The sequence below is a fragment of the Vulpes lagopus genome, chromosome 14, assembly GCF_018345385.1.
Source record: "Vulpes lagopus strain Blue_001 chromosome 14, ASM1834538v1, whole genome shotgun sequence".
Taxonomy (NCBI): Eukaryota; Metazoa; Chordata; class Mammalia; order Carnivora; family Canidae; genus Vulpes; species Vulpes lagopus.
This window is the reverse complement of record NC_054837.1, coordinates 19,118,982-19,137,504: the sequence shown is the minus strand read 5'-3', so window position 1 is coordinate 19,137,504 and position 18,523 is coordinate 19,118,982. Positions and strand designations below refer to the sequence as shown.

The following is an 18,523-nucleotide window of genomic DNA, read 5'->3' as shown; positions in this document are numbered from 1 at the left end:
GAGTGGCTGGGGTCTCTGCACGTGCCAGGCAGGGTGAGGGCCGCCTGCCCGCTGGCCTCTCCCCCTGGTTAAAGCCAAAGGGAGAAGAGCACAACATTTTATTGGTACACTGATATTTGAAAATCAAGAGTCAATATAAGAACAACCTTTAGAAGGACATCTGAACATTCTGGGAAATCATCGTTGTTCAATGTTCACCCAAGTTATTTAATATGCCTTGGTGAGGACTCTCACCATAACCTCTCTTAAGATTTTGCCCCCAGAACCTTTTTCTATATAAATTTCCAAGTGATGAGAATTACATACCACTGCTAATTTCAAATGCTTTTATTTGCTCCTGTCTTTTATTCATGTACAAAAAACCATAAAACAGATGATGCAGACCCCACTCATAAAAACACCATCCAACCACACCTGCCCTTCTCTCTGGAGATGAGAATTATCCAGGCAATTCCTTGCATCTTCATTTTTCCCTTGGCTGTCAGGAAGCTGAGGGCAGAAATTTAACATTCATATACACTCACTCAACTAGGTTGCCAGGTTGATAGATTTTCCATTGGTTTTCAATTTTGCATGTTTATTTTCTATCTGATTACATGTCTTTTAAGTACTTCTAAGGGTTACCAAAAACAACTCATGATTTCCAGAACAGCAAAAACAAAACAAAACAAAAACAAAAACAAAAACAAAAACACTTGGGCTTTTTCCTGACACCCAGAACACAAATTCCAGACACAGATACTCACCCATCAGACAGAGTGTATGGCATCCTTCTAAGCTTTCACATACATCACGGCATTGATCTTCATTTCTTAAAAATGTGATGAATTTACGAAGCATGTCATGAGATTCTAAAACAGTGAGGCGCTGCAAACAATTGCAGACTGTTAGGGTGGGAGCTGACAGGAAGAATTTCCCACCAGAGCATGAACTTGATGGCTTGCAGATGAACACTTGGATGCCAAACGTGCTCTCAATGGCCAGGAAGAAAATGAACAAAGAAGAGAACCTGGCTCTCTGGCCTGCTAACATGAGTGTGCCTATGGTGGTTACCTTGCTTAGAAGAACTATCAGGAGAAGAAGTGGAAATTAACAGAGAAAATATCTTACTAATTTCTAAGAAGAAAGGGAAAAACAGACTAAGGGGAGAATCACAGAGCCACTTACCTCAGGGGTCACTGTGCTGAGATGAGTCACAAGAGCAGGCACAGACATGATGTGGATGAGGAATGGCCGAATCAGATTGTCTGAAAATTGTGCGGCAATCACAGGGCTAGACACAGACAGATCACCTTATTCACACAGGTTTGCGCGTCACCCCGGAGCCAAAGAGCCACTCTGCCAACGCCCCCAACTCCCCTGGAATTATGCTTCACAGGACTTCTAGGAAAACTAAAGGCTGAAAATGGGGACACCCCAAGGTGAGTGGCTGAGTCAGTGAAAGTACAGCTGCAGGATGCAACTACGAGAAATCCATTTTGAAGTTTTACTGACATGAGAGAATATTCACGCTGTAATAAACTTTAAAGAAAACAGAATAAGAAACTATGTCTAAGGGAGGTGAGGGAGGAGGTAGTGGCTGAGAGGAAAGAAAAGAGCTTCTGGAATGCTGGCACTGTTCTATTTCTCAAGGGGAGTGGTACTTATGCAGCCATGTTTACTATGTGATAACTCACCAACAATTCACACTTCAATTAAGCAATTTATTCTAAGTATGCATTATGACAATAATACTTAGATATGTTTACATATAGATAAGCTCGTAAGTATATATAAGTGAAAAAAACCAAGAAGGACAGATTTAAAAAGAATGTTAACAATGTATATCTGGGTTGTAGAATCATGAGGGACATTTTTTCTTCCTTATGCTTTTTTGTTTCACCCAGGTTTTCTACAATAAGCAGACAATCTTCCATAATCAGAAAAAAGATAATTGTTATTAAAATAAGATAATGACCCCTACCTACCTTACACCGAATATAAAAATTAACTCAAAATGGATTATATGCCTAAATGCTAGTTTTATAACCAAAATTATAAAACTCTTAGAAAAAACATAGGAGTAAATCTTTGTAGCCTTGGGTTTGACAAAGATTTCTTAGGACATAAAAATCACAAAATTTAAAACTTTGTGCTTCAAAGGACACCATCAAGAAAGCAGACGACTCACAGAAAGGAAAGAAACATTTGCAAATTATCTCCTGATAAGAGGACTTTTATTTGGGACATATAAAGTACTCCTACAACTCAACAACAAAGGACAAATAACCCAATTAATCAACAGGCAAAGGATCAAAATCGACATTTCTCCAAAGAAAGAGATACATATGGTTAGTAAACACATGAGAAGATGGTTAAGTTCACTGGCTGTCAGGGAACTGCATATCAAAACAACAGGGAGGGATCACCTCACATCCATGAAGAGAACTATGATAAATAAGACAACAAGGGTTGGCAGGAACATGGAGAAACTGTAACCTCATTCATTACTGGTGGAAATGTAAGATGCTGAGGCTACTTTGGAAAAGGGTGGCAGTTCCTCAAAAAGTTAAGCACAGAGTTACCACGTGGTCCAGCAATTCTACTCCTAGGAATATATGCAAGAGAAATGAAAAATACGTCCACACTAACAACTTACAAATGTTAATGGTAGCACCATTTATGGGCCCTTATAGAAACAACCCAAATGTGGCACAGTCATACCACAGAATATTACTCAGCCATGAAAAAGAACCAAGACCTGATACATTCTACAACTTGGATGAACTCACTATGCAAAGTGAAAGAAGCACAGAAGCCATACATTGCAGGATTCCATTCATGTGAAATATCCAGAACAGGCAAATCCCAAGGGAGAGAATGCAGACTAGTTGTTGCTGGAAGCACTGGTTGGGTGACTGGGGGTGGTGATGATGACTACTGATTTATTTCTGGAGTAACTGACACATTCTAGAATCAGACAGTGGTGATGGTTACACGACTCTGTGAATGTACTAACCACCAGTGAACTGAGTTTACTTCAAATGAGTGAAAGGTAGGATATGTGAATTATAGTTCAACAATAAAGTTATTAAAAAAAAAATAAACACCAGAGGTCATGCAGGAAAAAGAAAAGTCGAACTTACAGGAGGAGATTGATAGCTTCTAGCTAATATACTCCAGTGGCAATGACCAAGTATGTTACCAGTATTTAGACTATCAGAACCTGTATTATTAACTTTACCACTTTTAAGGGTACCGTTTTTGGGAAAAGAAAGCTGCATAAGGCTGAAATGATCAAAATATTAGTGTCTATGTAAACCACCCATCTATAGAAGGCTGACCAACCAAGCTAAACTCACTGAGCTGAGCCGGAAAAAGAGAGGTTCACCGCACAGTCCCCGTCAACAGAGAGTTCATTCACATTGCAACCAAGGAGCTGGACGGGCACATAGGAAAAACAGAAACTGAGCCTGGGCAAACCAAGGGCCTGGTTCATAAATGGAACAGGGAGAATTTGAGAATGTTTCCACATGCCACAAGTTCAATATATATTGTTCCTGGAATATAAAACTGTGTCCAATACATGAGGCAAGTGTACAGAATGAGGAATAAAGAGTATGGGCTCTGAAGTCAGACAGCCTGGGTTTAATTGAGACCAAGGTTACGTGGCTTAACCTCTCTGGGCCTTACCTTCTTCCTTTATAAAACTGAGATTAAAGAGTGTGGTGAGGAGTCAATTCATGAGGGTAGGAATCTTAAAACAATTGTATGGCCCATGAACATTAGCTGTTTGCATAAGATTTGGTGATCATGTCTAAACATATGATCTATAATTTTACAGACTTTCAGTACCATATCCCAGTATGACAAAACCACTAGACACCTTGTTTTAAAAGGCCCTGGCCATTTTCAATTACATACAGATATTCAGAGGGGGGGGAAAAGGTACACTATTTAAGAAAAATACTTTAGAGCAGCCCAGCCTTCACAAGTGAGCCAATGGACTTGAACACAGAGTGAAAAAGTCTAAAATGATGGATGCTTCCATATTCTCAATGGAGAAGAATGTGCTGGAATGGCCAGATGTGACCCTCTTGGTGAATCACACTCTGACGACCGTCCCAGGGCAGAGGATGGACACTGGAACAGAAGGAAAGATTTGTATTCTCAGCAGAGGAGGAGGCAGAGCTGTTGCTGTGCCCCTGAGCTCAGGCATCTGTGTACCAACTCTTTGCTGCCCCTGCCAGAGGAGAGGGTGGGCAATGCTGGAATGAGCCATCCCAGAAGGTGATCAGGAAAAGAAGTTGCCGGAAACCTCCTGCTGGAAAACCTGTTTGTACCTACATCTCATGATTCATTAACTACAACTCCTCTCAAGGTCTGCAAGGAAGGTATCATTGTTTACTAGATAATCTGGTCTACTTCTGAAACTAATTATAGCATCATTGGTTGATTCCTGCCCCTTTGTCTTAAGGATCTTGCTTCTAGAAACTTGCTGTATAACGCAATAGCCACTGGCCATGTGTGGCTCCCAAGCACTTAAAATATGGTTAGTTAAGTGGCAGCTTTAAGTATAAAATACACCCCAGGTTTTTAAGACTCAGTATGAAAAGAAAAAAATTATTAACTACAAGAAGTGATTTAAAAATACTGACTTCATGTACAAATGATTATATTTTAGATATACTGGTTTAAATAAAATAGATCATTAAACTTAATTTCCCCTTTCTTTGGACTTTTTTTAAGATTTCATTTATTTGAGAGAGAGAGAGAGAGAGAGAGAGAGAAAGCACGAGTGGGGTGAGGGGCAGAGGGAGAAGCAGACTCCCTGCTGAGCAGGGAGCCCAACGTGGAGCTCGATCTTGGGACTCCAGGATCATGACCTGAGCTGAAGACAGATGCTTCATTGATTGAGCCACACAGGCACTCCTCCTCTGGGCTTTTTTAATGTTCTCATTGTATTTCTATTAGACAGGGTTGCTCTAGACCAGCCTTGTCCAATACAGTTTTCTGTGATGACAGAAATATCTATTTGTGCGGTCTAGTAAGGTCATCACTGCTCAGGCATACATGGCCCAAAGCACCTGAAACATGGCTAACATAACTGAGAGACTGAATTCTTAATTTTAATGTATTTCTATTTAAACAGCCCCATGGGGCTAAGTCTTTAGTAGAAAGCACCATCCAGACCAGGAGTAGCAAAATATGACTCACAGGCCAATTCTGCCCACGGCCTATTTTTCTAAATACAGTTTTATTGAAACACAGCCTTTCTTGCTTATGTATGTATTGTTTATGGCCGCTTTGTGCTAGGATAGCAGGGTAGTTGTAAGAGACAATGTGTGGCCCACAGCACTGAGAATATGTATTAGCTGGCCCCTTACAGAAAAAGTTGTCCAATACTCTAGATCATCATGTTCCAAAATAGTATTCCAAAGAAAATGACTCCATGGGGCATTAGTAGACATGCTCCACCACTGAAAATTAGGCAAGGGTATTTCGCATTCAGATATGTTCAAGCCAACAATCAGATTAAACAAGCCCAAAGGTTCCTATACCATGGGACTTGTCAAGAGCTCCCTGAAGTAAGGTGCCCTGTGGATTAGCAAATGGGGCAGAGCAGGGAGCTCCACCAATCTGACTGGACCACAATACTCTCTCTGTCCCAAGTTATTATTATCTTGGGGATTAAGATTATCCAGTTACCTTATTAACATCTCTCCCAAGTTAGTGCTCCTGTCAACAGTTTAAGAATATTCTGGATCAGTTAACAGACACAGCTTTGTGTATCTGGTGATTCTCAGAATTGTAGGCATAATTTCCATATAGAAATATTTAGCTTCTTATGTATTTTGTATTGCCTAAGTGAAGGCAAATAGCAAATATCCTCTGAGCCTCCAGATTTGAACATTTTAAACCTGTGTTCACAACACTACTCCCTAAATCCTCTACCATGGCCACCACTGGGCCTCCTCCAGCTCTCAGGTTCTTTATATCGATTAAAAGCTCAAAAAAGAAGATGCTTGTATCTCGGGCCCTTGGTACAATGAAAGCAATTCACTTTGAAAAGCTCCCTTCAAATCATGATGCAAAAAATTCAGGGGCACAGATAGAAGAGCTGCCATGCCAAGAGATGCATGATGATTGGAAGAACACTTCCTGTGAATTCCAACTAAGTGGGCAAGCCCACACATAAGGAACATAAGAACATAACATAAGGAACAGGAGGAAAGAAGAGTGAGAAGAGGAAGCCTCTCAAAGCACAACAACCCCTCATCTGGAGTTTACTACTTACCGCAACGCTAGAGAAAAGGTTGCAGTTAAAGTGCCTTTGGACAAACAAGGCCGGGGTCTTGCCAGGCCACGGGTTAACAATATCTGAAAAACAATGTTTTATTTTTATTTATTTTTTAAAAATATCTTATTTATTCATGAATGACAAACAGAGAGAAGCAGACACACAGGCAGAGGGAGAAGCAGGCTCCCTGCAGGGGAGTCCCTGATATGGGACTCGATCCCAGGACCCCAGCATCATGACCTGAGCTGATGGTAGACACTCAACCACTGAGCCACCTAGATGCCCCTGAAAAAGAACATTTTAACTGGTCAGCAGATAGTGCTGACTTTATATTCACTTGGATGTAAAGCAGCAGCATGGAAGTAAAATGAAGGCTTCAGATAAAAAACTATATTAGAATGGATTTCAGAAAAAAGGAGAGCAAAGTAAGGGTTATCTCCTTCATTATGCTACTCTGTCTCTCAATATCGTATTTAAATTTAAAGTAAGAAATAGCTAAAAAAGTTTACAGCTAGTGAAAAGGATACCAGACTTAAAATTTCATATGTATGTGTTCCCCCTGTATTCTGGTACCCAGCAAGCTTCCTCACTGAAAGGAACAGCTGATTCCACTACTGTTGGCCATCATGCCACCTCACACGGTTTGTGTGAGGAGAAAAGGAAACCTGATCAGGAAGGGGCCCATCTCAGTCCCAGGCAGTAGGAAGGGCTAAATCAATGCTACTTGTTAAGCTCAAGAATTCCAAAGTGCTTTTATACAACGATTAGAGTTCTTGACAGTGCCCAGGGTGTGTGAGCTGGCACAATGAGGGGCTGTGTGGACAGAAGGTGTTTGAGGACAGAGCAAGAAAAGTAATTTCAGATACCATCCAAGAAGGAACCCGAGGGAGCCAGGCCTCCTTCCTGACTTTAAGTGTCAAGTGACAGGTTTTTTTTCCTGTAGCCAAAGATAAAGGGATCCCAGCGCCACTGTCCTCCCTTGACACAAACCACAAGTGACTCAAGTAGGGAAAGGGACAGGATAAACTCCTCCTGCAAAAAGGTTTCTGTGGGGAGTGCATCAGATGTGCCAAAATCAGCTATAAAAATCCAAGTTCAGGTAAGGAAGAATGAGGTCCCACATTAGGGGATGGGGTCACAAACCTGCAGCACAGAATAAAATCCATGTTGGTTGAGATGTCCCATGATGTTTGCACAAATGTGGTTCATAGCTGGTCGAAGACTCTCCCCTAAATGAAGAAAAAAGGCTCTGGTCTTACTGTGAACTATTTATACATGGGACAGCACATCAAGCCCCAGGCTCAAGTCCATAAAAAAAAAGTAGATTTTCTCTGGCTTGCCTTTCTACTCCCCTTTGGTTTGGTACAAGACACAGGGAGAGGCTGATCTCCAGAATTCTCTCTCCCAGAAGGTCCAGCCCAAGTGTCACCTTTTAGGTGATGGGTCCTATCACTTCCCAAGCCAGAAGTTATGTCTTGGCCTCTGAGTGCCCACAGCACCTTTCCTAATTCCCTGTGAGGGCCTTGTACTTCCAGCTCTCTGCGGCTGCCTCCTCTCCCCCATTGGAATACAAGCTCCCTGGAACTCAAGGCCAGAATTCACCAAGTTTTAAACTATCCCCCAACATCCAGGCCTTAAAATCACCTTCTCCTCCATGGCCGGAAGCCTTTGCACAGATAGTTGCCTCTGCTCTCAAAGTGTTGTCCCTCTTCTTGGCTCTGTAAATGCCAACTGTCCCTCAGGCCCTTAGCTCAGATATCGCTTCTGCAGGACAGCCTGAGCCCCCAACACAGTGATGCAGGTCCTCTTTTAGCCACTCAACGCTCTCATTTCTCTTGTACGCTTCCTCCCGAGCACACATTTGCCACACTGCTGTCATGACATGTATGTGTTTGTGTGTACATTTTGCCTATATTCGTACACAGCCACAGAAACAGGACTTCCCTTTAGTGGCTGTCTCCCTCACTGGACTCCCCGGTTCTCTAAGGAAGGGCGGGCACAGAGCAGTTGTCCAGCACCCAAAGCCCCTTCAGGGCAGTGACCTCTGTATCTCCAGCCCCTGCACAGTATCTGGCATGGAGAAGGCTATTTGCTGAGTGGATGGAGAAAGTGAACAAATGAAACACATAATGCTCAGTGCACTATCTGGGGAAGGAGGCAGCTTCACAATACAAATTTTATGAGCAAAATAGAATTATTTGCTGCTCAGTAATTCTGACAAGAATGACAAGGCTTGAGGGAATATTATCGCTTGGAGGCTGAGGTGCTATGGGAGTTTAAAAAAATTAGATCAGAGGGACTGTGCCTTTAAACATAAATGCAAAGAGAGATTAGAACACACAAGACTGAACATATCCTAGATACTACATATGCTATGTGATGGAAGTAAGTGCATCTTCATTTGTATGGCTTCAGGTCCCTCCCTGAGGCTTATGGTGGCAAATATGCTTCTTAAAAAGGTGTAAAGGTCTCCAAGCTCCCTATGCAAACTTGGGAAAGGTTTTTTTTTTTTTTTAATATTTTATTTATTTATTCATGAGAGACACACACACACACACAGAGGCAGAGACACAGGCAGAGGGAGCAGCAGGCTCCATGCAAGGAGCCCGATGTGGGACTCGATCCCGGGTCTCCAGGATCACACCCCAGGCTGCAAGCAGTGCTAAACCGCTGTGCCACCGGGGCTGCCCTTGGGAAAGGTTTAGAAGCAAGTCCCACAGACCTTTCCCACGGAGAATTTTCCACGTTGAAGTGTCTGTGAAGGTGACAAGCATCGTGAGGTACAGCGTGATAAGTCTGGAATCCTGTAAAATTTCAGGCTGGAAACAATAAAGAGACTAAGAGTAAGACATATGCCCTGCAGTCTCCAACAGTGAAGCATCCATTTACAATGTGCTTGGATGCACCTGGCTTCTGGTAGGTGAGTCAGGACTGTTGGGATTTATTCTTTTTCTCTTAGGGAATGACCACTTTGGGAGTAAAAGAACAGCAATTTTGGCACACTAGTGCTCAAGCATGGAATCTGAAACGCTCTTGAGAATTGAGAATTCTTGGAAAGCAAGCTGACTGGAGCTATCTTGCTCTGTGTGTGTGTGTGGGGGGGGGGGTATGCATGCATGCATGTTCACTGAAGCAGCAGAGTAGAAATGCAATTGAACATACCAGGGACTCTGAGCTTAGGCTCCTGGCTTTACCACTTCCTAGCTGTGTGATTTAGGGCAAATTGCTTAGCCTCTGTACCCATTTCCTCAGCTGTTGACTAGAGGTAGGATCATTGCTTTCTTCATAGGCTTGTTAGAAATGAATGGATTAATGTATATAAAGCACTAAGAACAGTGCATGGCACGTAGATAACTCTATGTAATACTGGCTAATATCATAATCGTAATTCATGATTGCTGCCAGGTCAAGGCCAAGTGAGTCATTCATAAGTGCCTTAAGGGAGATGACTAGGAATATATCATTGGGGTCTCTGGGGACATTTGCTCCATCACTCAGCTACTACCCAAGTCATTGCCAAGCCTCTGCCCCTGAAACCTCTCCCCACATCATGCAAAATGAAAATGACTCACACCCCTGCCCACCTTCTCTTAACACAAGAGTGAACACAGGATTAGGAAAGGCCAGTGGCAGTGTCCTCTTGCCACTGTGAGCAGCTCAAGGTTGAGACCAGGATCCCACTGGGCCTTTATGAGTCCTCCCAGATTTCTAAACTAGTTGGGGAGGCCTCTCTTTTCTCTTTGGTCAAAATAGGGTAAGGATGTGAGGCCAGAACTACTGGCTACTATGATTTCGCAGGAGAGAACAAGGTCATTCCAAATGGGAGAAGGGATGAGAGAAAGGGACAAGAAGTAGAATCCTAGAAGTTCCTGGCTCTGGTAATCCCTGGCTGCCATGTTACAGAGACTATTCTATGAAAGATAATCTCTTTCTTGCTTAACTTGTATGTATTATTAGCTGCACTCATGCTGGGTTTTGGTACTTTTAACAAGAGGCCTGACTAGTATAATAATATAAATAATAAATTATATCAAAGAAATGGAAAGAAAATCAACAGATTCACAGGCATCGAGACTATAGTAAATATAGGCCAACGTTAAAAATATCGTATGTGAAAGAAGGGCTCATTCTGATAACTGTATCTAACTTGCTCTCTTAGAATGGGGCTCTAATAATTTCTTGCTAGACTCTGGCAAATTTCCAAAGGAATAACCTATGAAGGAATCATGAAGACTCTCAAAATATACTCTAAAGGCCTCCAATGAGAAGGATATATTTATGGGTGTCTTGTTTTTACCTTGAGCTGCTCAAGAAACTCACAGCAATACCAAAGAACATGTTTGATCTGTTTAATCCACAGGAGAGTGAGATCCTTGGAAAGAGCCAGGGACACATACCACACCTATAAGCAGGAAAAAGAGAAACGTAATGGGCAGGTACAGGGACCAAATCACATATGTTATAGCTCCTGGAACGGGACCAATTCACTAGACCCAGTGCCAGAGAAGGCCATGGAGATGAACAAGTGAATAAGCAGCGAGTAGGATTTATTTTAAGGCTAAACCCAGAGATAAAATAGCCTACTAAGGGAATTTATCTTCCTGAGTAAGAGGTAGGAGCAGACCATAACTCTTGGATAATGAAGAAACTAAGAAAATCAGTTGTACTTTGTTAATGTTTTGATCCATTACTTACACACGGAAGAGGGGGTGTACATATGCAGAGTCATACTGAACAAAATCATAATGTTCAGCAGGGAGTTTCAGAGTTCAAGACACTGACCTGAGAGCTTGTGGGAAACTTCCCAGCCCCCACCCCACTTACCTTGGGTTCATTCTCAGCATCCATGCTGCTCAGGATACAGCGACACAACTTCTCAAATCTCTGCAAAGAGGCAGAGTGGTGGTTATAAATTCCCACAACCAATGTTGAAATGGGAAAGAAGCAAGTGTCCTCTGGGCACCTGGCACCTGCAGGGACTCAGATGATGCCAGATGACTCACATATGTGATCGTATTTAATTCTCTCTCATAGATACAGAAACTGAGGATCAGAGAGGCTAACGAAAGGCTCTTGAACTGGTGGCCCATGGGCTGGATGAGCTCTACATTTGTGTTTTGGACGGGGGCTCCTTTGGAAAAATGAAATTAATCTGGCAATCTGGGCCTGCACTCCTGCAGGACAGCAGCTGTCCCCTGAATTGTGTTCTCCTGTTGGCCATTCCCTAAGGACCACCAACACAGACTTTTGCCTCACAAACTATCATATCATCACTTTTCTCTTGAAATGAAAAAGGAAAGAAAGTGGAAACTAGAAACCAAGTCACACTGTCTACACCAACTCTGGATCCACCCTCAAAAGTGCTATAGCCCCAGGCAGCCAACTCATTTTTCTAAGCTATAGTTTCCAACAGGGATCACCTCACTGTACCTGCCTATCCTCATTTACATGACTGTGTGTCCACCAACAGTGTAGTTCTGCCTTTCTGGGCTACAGGCTCCACAGGGCTAGAGACCTTGCCCATCTTGTTTCCTTCTGAGGCCCCAGTGCCTAGAGGAGGGTCTGGCACAATGGGATGCTTAGCAGTATCGAATGCCTAACCTCTGGGGCACAGAGGCACTCCTCAATGGTACTATTTCAGCCAACTCACTGTTACCCTGGAATTATTTCTAGGCTGGTCGTTCTAATCCCAAATGTGCAGCCAGCATGTCTTCTTTGGTTTATAGGATTTGAAATAAATTTCAAATTAGCTACCAATTTTTACAAATGCGCACAGGATCTCCAGCACCTCCTTTAAACATCAGAGTTGCAGTCCACCACTGGCTAGAGCCCAAGAGTGGCTGCCTACCCTGAGTGGGCCTGCCACAGACTCCATCACTCCCTCTGATGTCCTCATCATCCTCCATCACAACCACCTCCCATCGAGTTATTGCTCATAATGATTTCTCTTATGTTTTGTACTATAAATGACTTCTTTTACTTATTTGCCTAATCTGCCTGGCTCCTGTTTGCATCTGAGTCCAAGTGTTTATCATAGTCTATGTAAAAAGAATCATGATGATTCTCAGAAGCACAAGGCATAATGCCTACAAAACACATCCCAAGAAAAAAAAAGGGCAGGATGTCGCAGTCACAGAGTCTATCTTGTAGGCTCACTGTGAACCTACAATTCACTGTGTGAATTAGTATTTATAAGATACTTTAAAAAGACCTGGCCAATGGGAAGCAGAGTGTTCACCATTATTTTACCTCATTATCCTCTTTAATTCTGAACAGGAACAGCAGTTTCCTGGCAATCTTAAAAATACAAAGTGCACTTCTTTTACTGGCCTCAGCATCATCTGCTTTAAAAAACTCATCGATCTCTCTCCTGGGTAGGGCAGGGCAAGGAAAAAAAAAAAGAGAGAGAGATTTTAAATTAGGAGCTCACAGCCGCTGGAAGGTGTATTAAGAACTGTAGAAGAAAACACCATCTTTCCTTGCTATTAATTGGGAGTAAAGGAACATGTGCTGAGTCCCTGGTGCCCACCTGATTTCTCTTTGCAGCCGACTCCGACACAGGAAACTCCGAACGTGGGCCTGAATCTCGACAGCTGCCCGCTCCCGCTCCTTCTGCACAAGCCTTTCCTCTCGAGCTTGACGGGCCCTATCGATGAACCATGCTCTCGAGGTCTGAGAAACGGTGAACATGTTTGCAAACTTGCACGAGCCCTGTAGGGAAAGTGGCAAGCGGCCTCTGTAGGTTGTTACAGAAAAAACACACACAGGAAGGGGCTCAGGAGCCAAGGGTGGGCAGGCACTCGGGCAGCAGAGAGCTACTCGGGGCCCTTCTGTACCTTCCAAAAGGACTAATAGCTCTCCTGGCACAAGTCCCAACTTCCAATTGGCTCCTTTTATGCAACTCATCCAGAGCAGCAATGCTCTTTCCTGTATTAGATAATTACATCTTAAGAGAAAGAACACAGCATCTGCCATAGGATATGGGCTCTGTAATCCTTAAACAGATGAACAAAGCATGAACTGATTCCATCCCTAAAGCTGTAATGCAAACCAGGCATCCTCCAGGTCAAAGGTTCCTAGATATATGAATTTTCTGGATCAGTCTAACAATGAGCAATCACATTTATTTTGCCAAGTCAAGACTTGAAGGGAAAAATAATCAACCATAATTATTTATTGTCATCATTATTTCAGCCATTCACTTGACAAATATTTACTGGCACCTACTTTGTGCTCAGCATAAAAGAAACCCTTAATTTTTTTTTTGAAAAAGGGCCATTTTAACACTAAAAAATCCAAACGTGTGTGATTCCAGAATGCGAGACAATCTGTTAAATTGACTGGTTTTATGTATAACTTACTCTGCTATCCTTACTGATCCCATCCTGCCAAAGGCCAATGAGGAGTTTGGAGCAGAACTCTGCCATCCACTCACTGACTGGCATATTTTGGACAGAGGTTCTAAATTATCCATTACATACATTTTTACCTAAATCACTAGTAATCGTCTTTTCCCAAAGAGGTGGCTTTGGCTATCAGCCTAGAGCACACAACACTGGTCTATGGAGCCTCCCACCCTGAGATGATTTCTTTGGATGCTTGAAAACTGTCATTCTGTCCCAAATATGAAAACTGTCATTCTGTCCCAAATATATAATCAGCCAAGCTCACAAAATTGCTGAAACTGATTACTCAGAAACCCAGGTTTCTGGAAAACAATCTCTTTACCGTGTTACCTCCCTCAAAGCAGTGCCCATGTGAAAACACCATCAAAAAATAAAAAGGCACCTGGGTGGTTCAGTGGTTGAGTGTCTATCTTTGGCTCAGGGCATGATCCCAGGGTCCTGGGTTCAAGTACTGCATTTGGCTCTCTCTGGGGAGCAGGCTTCTCCCTCTGCCTATGTCTCTGCCTCTCTGTGTCTCTCATGAATAAATAAAATCTTTAAAAATAAAAGAATAAAAAGCTCATTCAGAGCTCCTCCTATGTCAACATACTGAGGTCTGTGGTCCCTCCCTTTTCAACACTGATTCACATCTGTTAAACAACAAGGCTTTCCCAACACATGGGTCTCTCGTTGTTAATTGTCAAAACAAATGAACAAAGTCCCACATGATCACAGGAGGGAGGGTAGGAAGACAGGGTGGGAAACGATAGCAGTCTCCTGAATCACTTGCTCTGCCCAACAGAATAGAGCTCACCTGAGGACCTGCCTGTGACACAGAAATGCCAGGTAATCATTAGTGATGTTCTAGAGGGCTCACAGCTCAGGGCAGCTACTCACTTCAGAGGCGCTGGTCTTCTCTGGCAGAAGCAGAAGGGGAAAAAAAAAATCAGATTCAGGGTTAAGTTTTATAGGTAGGACATCCTCTATCTTCCTCAGTGAATAAAAGTAACAAAAAGTGCCTCTGGTTTAAAACAACACTAGTGGGGCACCTGGGTGTCTCAGCTGGTTAAGTGTCTGCCTTTGGCTCAGAGTCATGATCCCAGGGTCCTGGGATAAAGCCCCATGTCTAGCTCTCTGCTCAATGGAGAGCCTGCTCCTCCTCCTCCCTCTGCCTGCCTGCTGCTCCTCCTGCTTGTGCTCTGTCGAATATATATTAAAAATTTTTAATAAAAAAAAAAATAAAACACTAGTGTCCTTTTTAGTTAACATCTGATCTAAATGTTACATCAGATCTCCCCAGGCCTTCAGTTTAAAGGGAACAGACTGAAAACCATCCCAGAGAAAATGAATTAAAGCTGTACATGCAATAAATAATAATAATAATAATAATAATAATAATAATAAAGCTGTACACACTTGAGGACAGTAAGCAACAACAAAGGGGATGGAATGTTAAAAAACCACTGAAAATTATGTTTGATGTTTTTTAATGTATGAAAAGTGTTTATTCTGGAGAAATGAAGAAAGAGTTGGCAGTGAACCAATATGATCCCAATTAAGAAGAAAAATGCATGTGCACAGAGACACAAAGCCGGGGAGAAAAAAACAAGGGTGTTGAGGGTAGCTGTTTTGAGGTGGAGGGATTATGGGAAGTTCTGCATCCCTGAACTGGTCTGTTTTATAAATTTTCTGCAGAAAGCACATGGTGAGGCAGCATGGTACTAAAAGGCACACATGCTGTGGAGTCACACAGAGCTGGAGCAGGTCCCCAGCTCTGCCAAGTACTGCAGAGAGATGCCTCAGAGGCTTTCTGTGTTCATGTCTTCGTTGGCAGAGGCTGAGGAGGACCAAGGGAGATGGTGTACGTCAAATACTTATCAAGGTGGCTGATAGATTGCAGTCAATAAGTCTAATCAATGAATTATTTTTTAGACTTTCTTAAAAACTCTTCAGTAGAGGCTCTCATCTGCACAGTCACTCAGGTTCTTTGGGTAGGAAATAATGCTGCAACCGTTACATTCCTCACCCATTAAATTTTGTCCTATCCTTGGGTGCACTAAGATTCACCAGTCCTGTCACTTGGGCTATGACCTTGTTTAGACTGGGTAACAGCTTCAAGCTCCTGCGAGCTGCAAAAGAGAGGGCCCAAGCTGTGAGCACTATGGTATGATAGTTCCTTAACAGGTAGACAGTCCCTCATTGTGGTGGAAGAGGAGGAGCGGTGTGTGAGGGGTGAGGAGAGGGACCTCTTCTCAATGGAAAAACAGGAGGTTGCATAGGCAAACTGCGACAAAGTAGCTGTAAGACTATCTCAAAACTTTCACTTCTCCCAGGGGGCCTTGCAGGAGAAGATCTCTTCCCTGAGATTACCATCCCCTCAGGAGGCTGTATGTTGGTTTCTGTTTACACCATGTAATAGCCTATACTATGCAGTTTTTCTAATTCCTTCTTATTCACCTATCTGCCTAGAATCCACTAGTTTACCCAACAAAACATATTTTGAAGTCTTAAAGTATGTATCCAAAGTAACTGTAATGAAGGATTACACAAACTTTGACATAATCAAACAAAAGGCCGTATGTAGTAGAAAAAGCCTTGCATCAAAGTACCCTTGGTTCTTTTTAGTTCTGGTTCTACCTCATTTGGTCAAATTGCTTATCCTCTCTAGGCTTCAGCTTATCTATAAATTGAGGATAATAGTACCTACCTCCTAGGGGTGCTAAAAAAATCGAAACATTTACACTTCTATTCTTAGTCATCATGACACCGTGATTATGATTAAGTGGGAAAACATTAACAAGGAGTATCTCAAAGCAGATAGCATGTAACTGAGCTTTGCTCTATATAGTACTTAGACTTTAAAAACAAAACAAAACCCAAATTAAGGAATTAACCCAATTAAGGAAACAATGATATATGTGGAAAAATTAGAAACACAAGAGGGCAGTGATAACCAGGATTATTTATAAAGGAAAATAAATTAAGTATCCACTACGTGTCACGTCCTTCTACATAGTAAGACCAGCAACCCTGTAACATCATTTAATTACACCCCATAGTCCACGTTAGACCATTTAGTAAGGAGCAGAGCCAAGATTTTAATACTAAGAGACAGGCCTCAGATGCTTTTCTATGTCTATAGTCCCATGGTAGCTGCTCAAAATCAGTCTTCCCTGGATGAGGTCAGCTTCATGCAGAATTATGAAAGAGTCCAGAGGGCATCACTCACAGTGAAGCATCGTAAGTATCAACTGCTGTCTGAGCCCAAGAGGATTTTTCCCCTATGGACTAGCTGGGCAGCCAGGTTTAGTGATCACCACCAATCTGTTAAGGGCAGATCATGTTTCAGACACTGTACAGATATTTAACCAATTTTGTCTTTCCAACAGCTCTTGAAGGCCTCAGTGGCCCAATTTTTAAAGAACAGGCAAGGGGAGTGGGGGGCAGCCCGGGTGTCTCAGCGGTTTAGCGCCGCCTTCTGCCCAGGGCCTGATCCTGGAGACCCGGGATCGAGTCCCACGAGCACCCGGTCGGACTCCCTGCATGGGGCCTGCTTCTCCCTCTGCCTGTGTCTCGGCCCCCCCTCCCTCATGAAAACATAAACTCTTTTAAAAATTTGTTTAAAAAAATAAAATAAAGAACAGGCAACAGGACTTAGACCATTAATAACAGTAGCATTTACTGAAGGCTACAGCCCATCTAGGAGCATGTTATGGATCCCACCTTCACACGGAGAAAATGAAATGAAGAGGGAGCAGGACTTAGGAGGGGTCACTCGTCTCCCGAATTTGAAGCCGCGTCTAACTCCAAATCAGTTAAGTGAAACAAGTAAGACCCAAGGGACTCGGCCACTCCCAGGACAGCGAAGAAAAGCTGAGAACGCAAGGCTGCCCGTAGGGCTGAGCAGAGTCCGAGTACGACCAAGTTTTTCTTACTGAAACCATTAACACCAGCTGCCCACTGAGAGCGCTGAGTGGCAGACACCAAAACTTGCATTACACAAACTCCCATGCGAAACGAGCTGATCACTCCATTTTACAGGGCAAGAAACCGAGGCTCCGAGAGGTGAGGGAGCTCACCCAAGGTCACCGCGAGTCAGCGGGGCCCGAACTCCGGTCTGGGGGCCCCTGAGCCCAGCATCTCTCCTCGGCATCGACAACCACCATAACAACCTTCACCCAGCACCGGTCTGTCTATAAAAGCCTATTCTCCCCACAGATGAATAGGGGTGGAAAGACGACGAAGAGGACACCCCCGCCCCCGCCGACCCGAAAGCCAGCCCCTACAGCACCTGCCCTTCGACTTGGGGAGGCAGGGACCCGGCCAAAGGGCCACTTCCCTGAGTCCCCGCCGTCACCTCCACCCGGGCACCCCAAGACCCTGTTTCCACTCGCTACCCGCAGGCCGTAGACCTTTACCCGCTCCAGGCCCCCCGCGCTCGGGGTCGGGGCCGCAGCTCCCGCCGCCTCAGCCCAATACCCTCGAGCTCTGCCAGACCCGGGGCAGCGGCCGAGGCCCGACCGCCATCTTGCCCCGGGGTGTCCACTCTCAGAGCTCCGCTGGGAACCAATTATCCAGTTCCGGGAAACGACAGTTCCGCAGAGCTTCTGCCGTCGGGAAGGACGACCTCCTTGCATCTTGCCCTCTTCTCTGGAAGGTCGGGGGTGGGGGGAAATGGACCTCTCATCAGGCTAACGCTTGATCCAGCCCAGAAGTGATGCCACCCACTCCAGCCGCAGAGGCTGGAGGGAACGCGGCCGACGTGTAGGTTTACGACGGACCCTTTAAGAAGGCGCGCTCTGCGGGGCGGAAGCGCGCTGGCGCAGCGGAAGTTCCCGCCCCGGCCCCGCCTCTGCCC

General features: G+C 43.8%; 1 protein-coding gene across 2 annotated transcripts in view; it reads right to left on the bottom strand.

Annotated features, from left to right (window-relative positions):
* The window catches only part of UBE3B (ubiquitin protein ligase E3B), a 53,708-nt gene extending 35,479 nt beyond the window's left edge, over window positions 1–18,229 (bottom strand). Inside the window, exons 1-11 of one of the 2 annotated variants that reach the window (XM_041728784.1) lie at window positions 18,084–18,229; window positions 14,480–14,582; window positions 12,810–12,991; window positions 12,530–12,650; window positions 11,105–11,164; window positions 10,578–10,682; window positions 9,003–9,099; window positions 7,424–7,509; window positions 6,278–6,360; window positions 1,168–1,273; window positions 747–867 (exon numbers count right to left, since the gene is read on the bottom strand). In XM_041728784.1, coding sequence (XP_041584718.1) covers window positions 747–867; window positions 1,168–1,273; window positions 6,278–6,360; window positions 7,424–7,509; window positions 9,003–9,099; window positions 10,578–10,682; window positions 11,105–11,164; window positions 12,530–12,650; window positions 12,810–12,970 — 940 coding nt within the window. In that variant the 5' untranslated portion in view covers window positions 12,971–12,991; window positions 14,480–14,582; window positions 18,084–18,229. Of the gene's footprint in view, window positions 1–746; window positions 868–1,167; window positions 1,274–6,277; window positions 6,361–7,423; window positions 7,510–9,002; window positions 9,100–10,577; window positions 10,683–11,104; window positions 11,165–12,529; window positions 12,651–12,809; window positions 12,992–14,479; window positions 14,583–18,083 lie in introns of those variants that run through there. The other variant, XM_041728785.1, reaches the window with a different exon arrangement.
* Window positions 18,230–18,523: the final 294 nt, after the last annotated feature.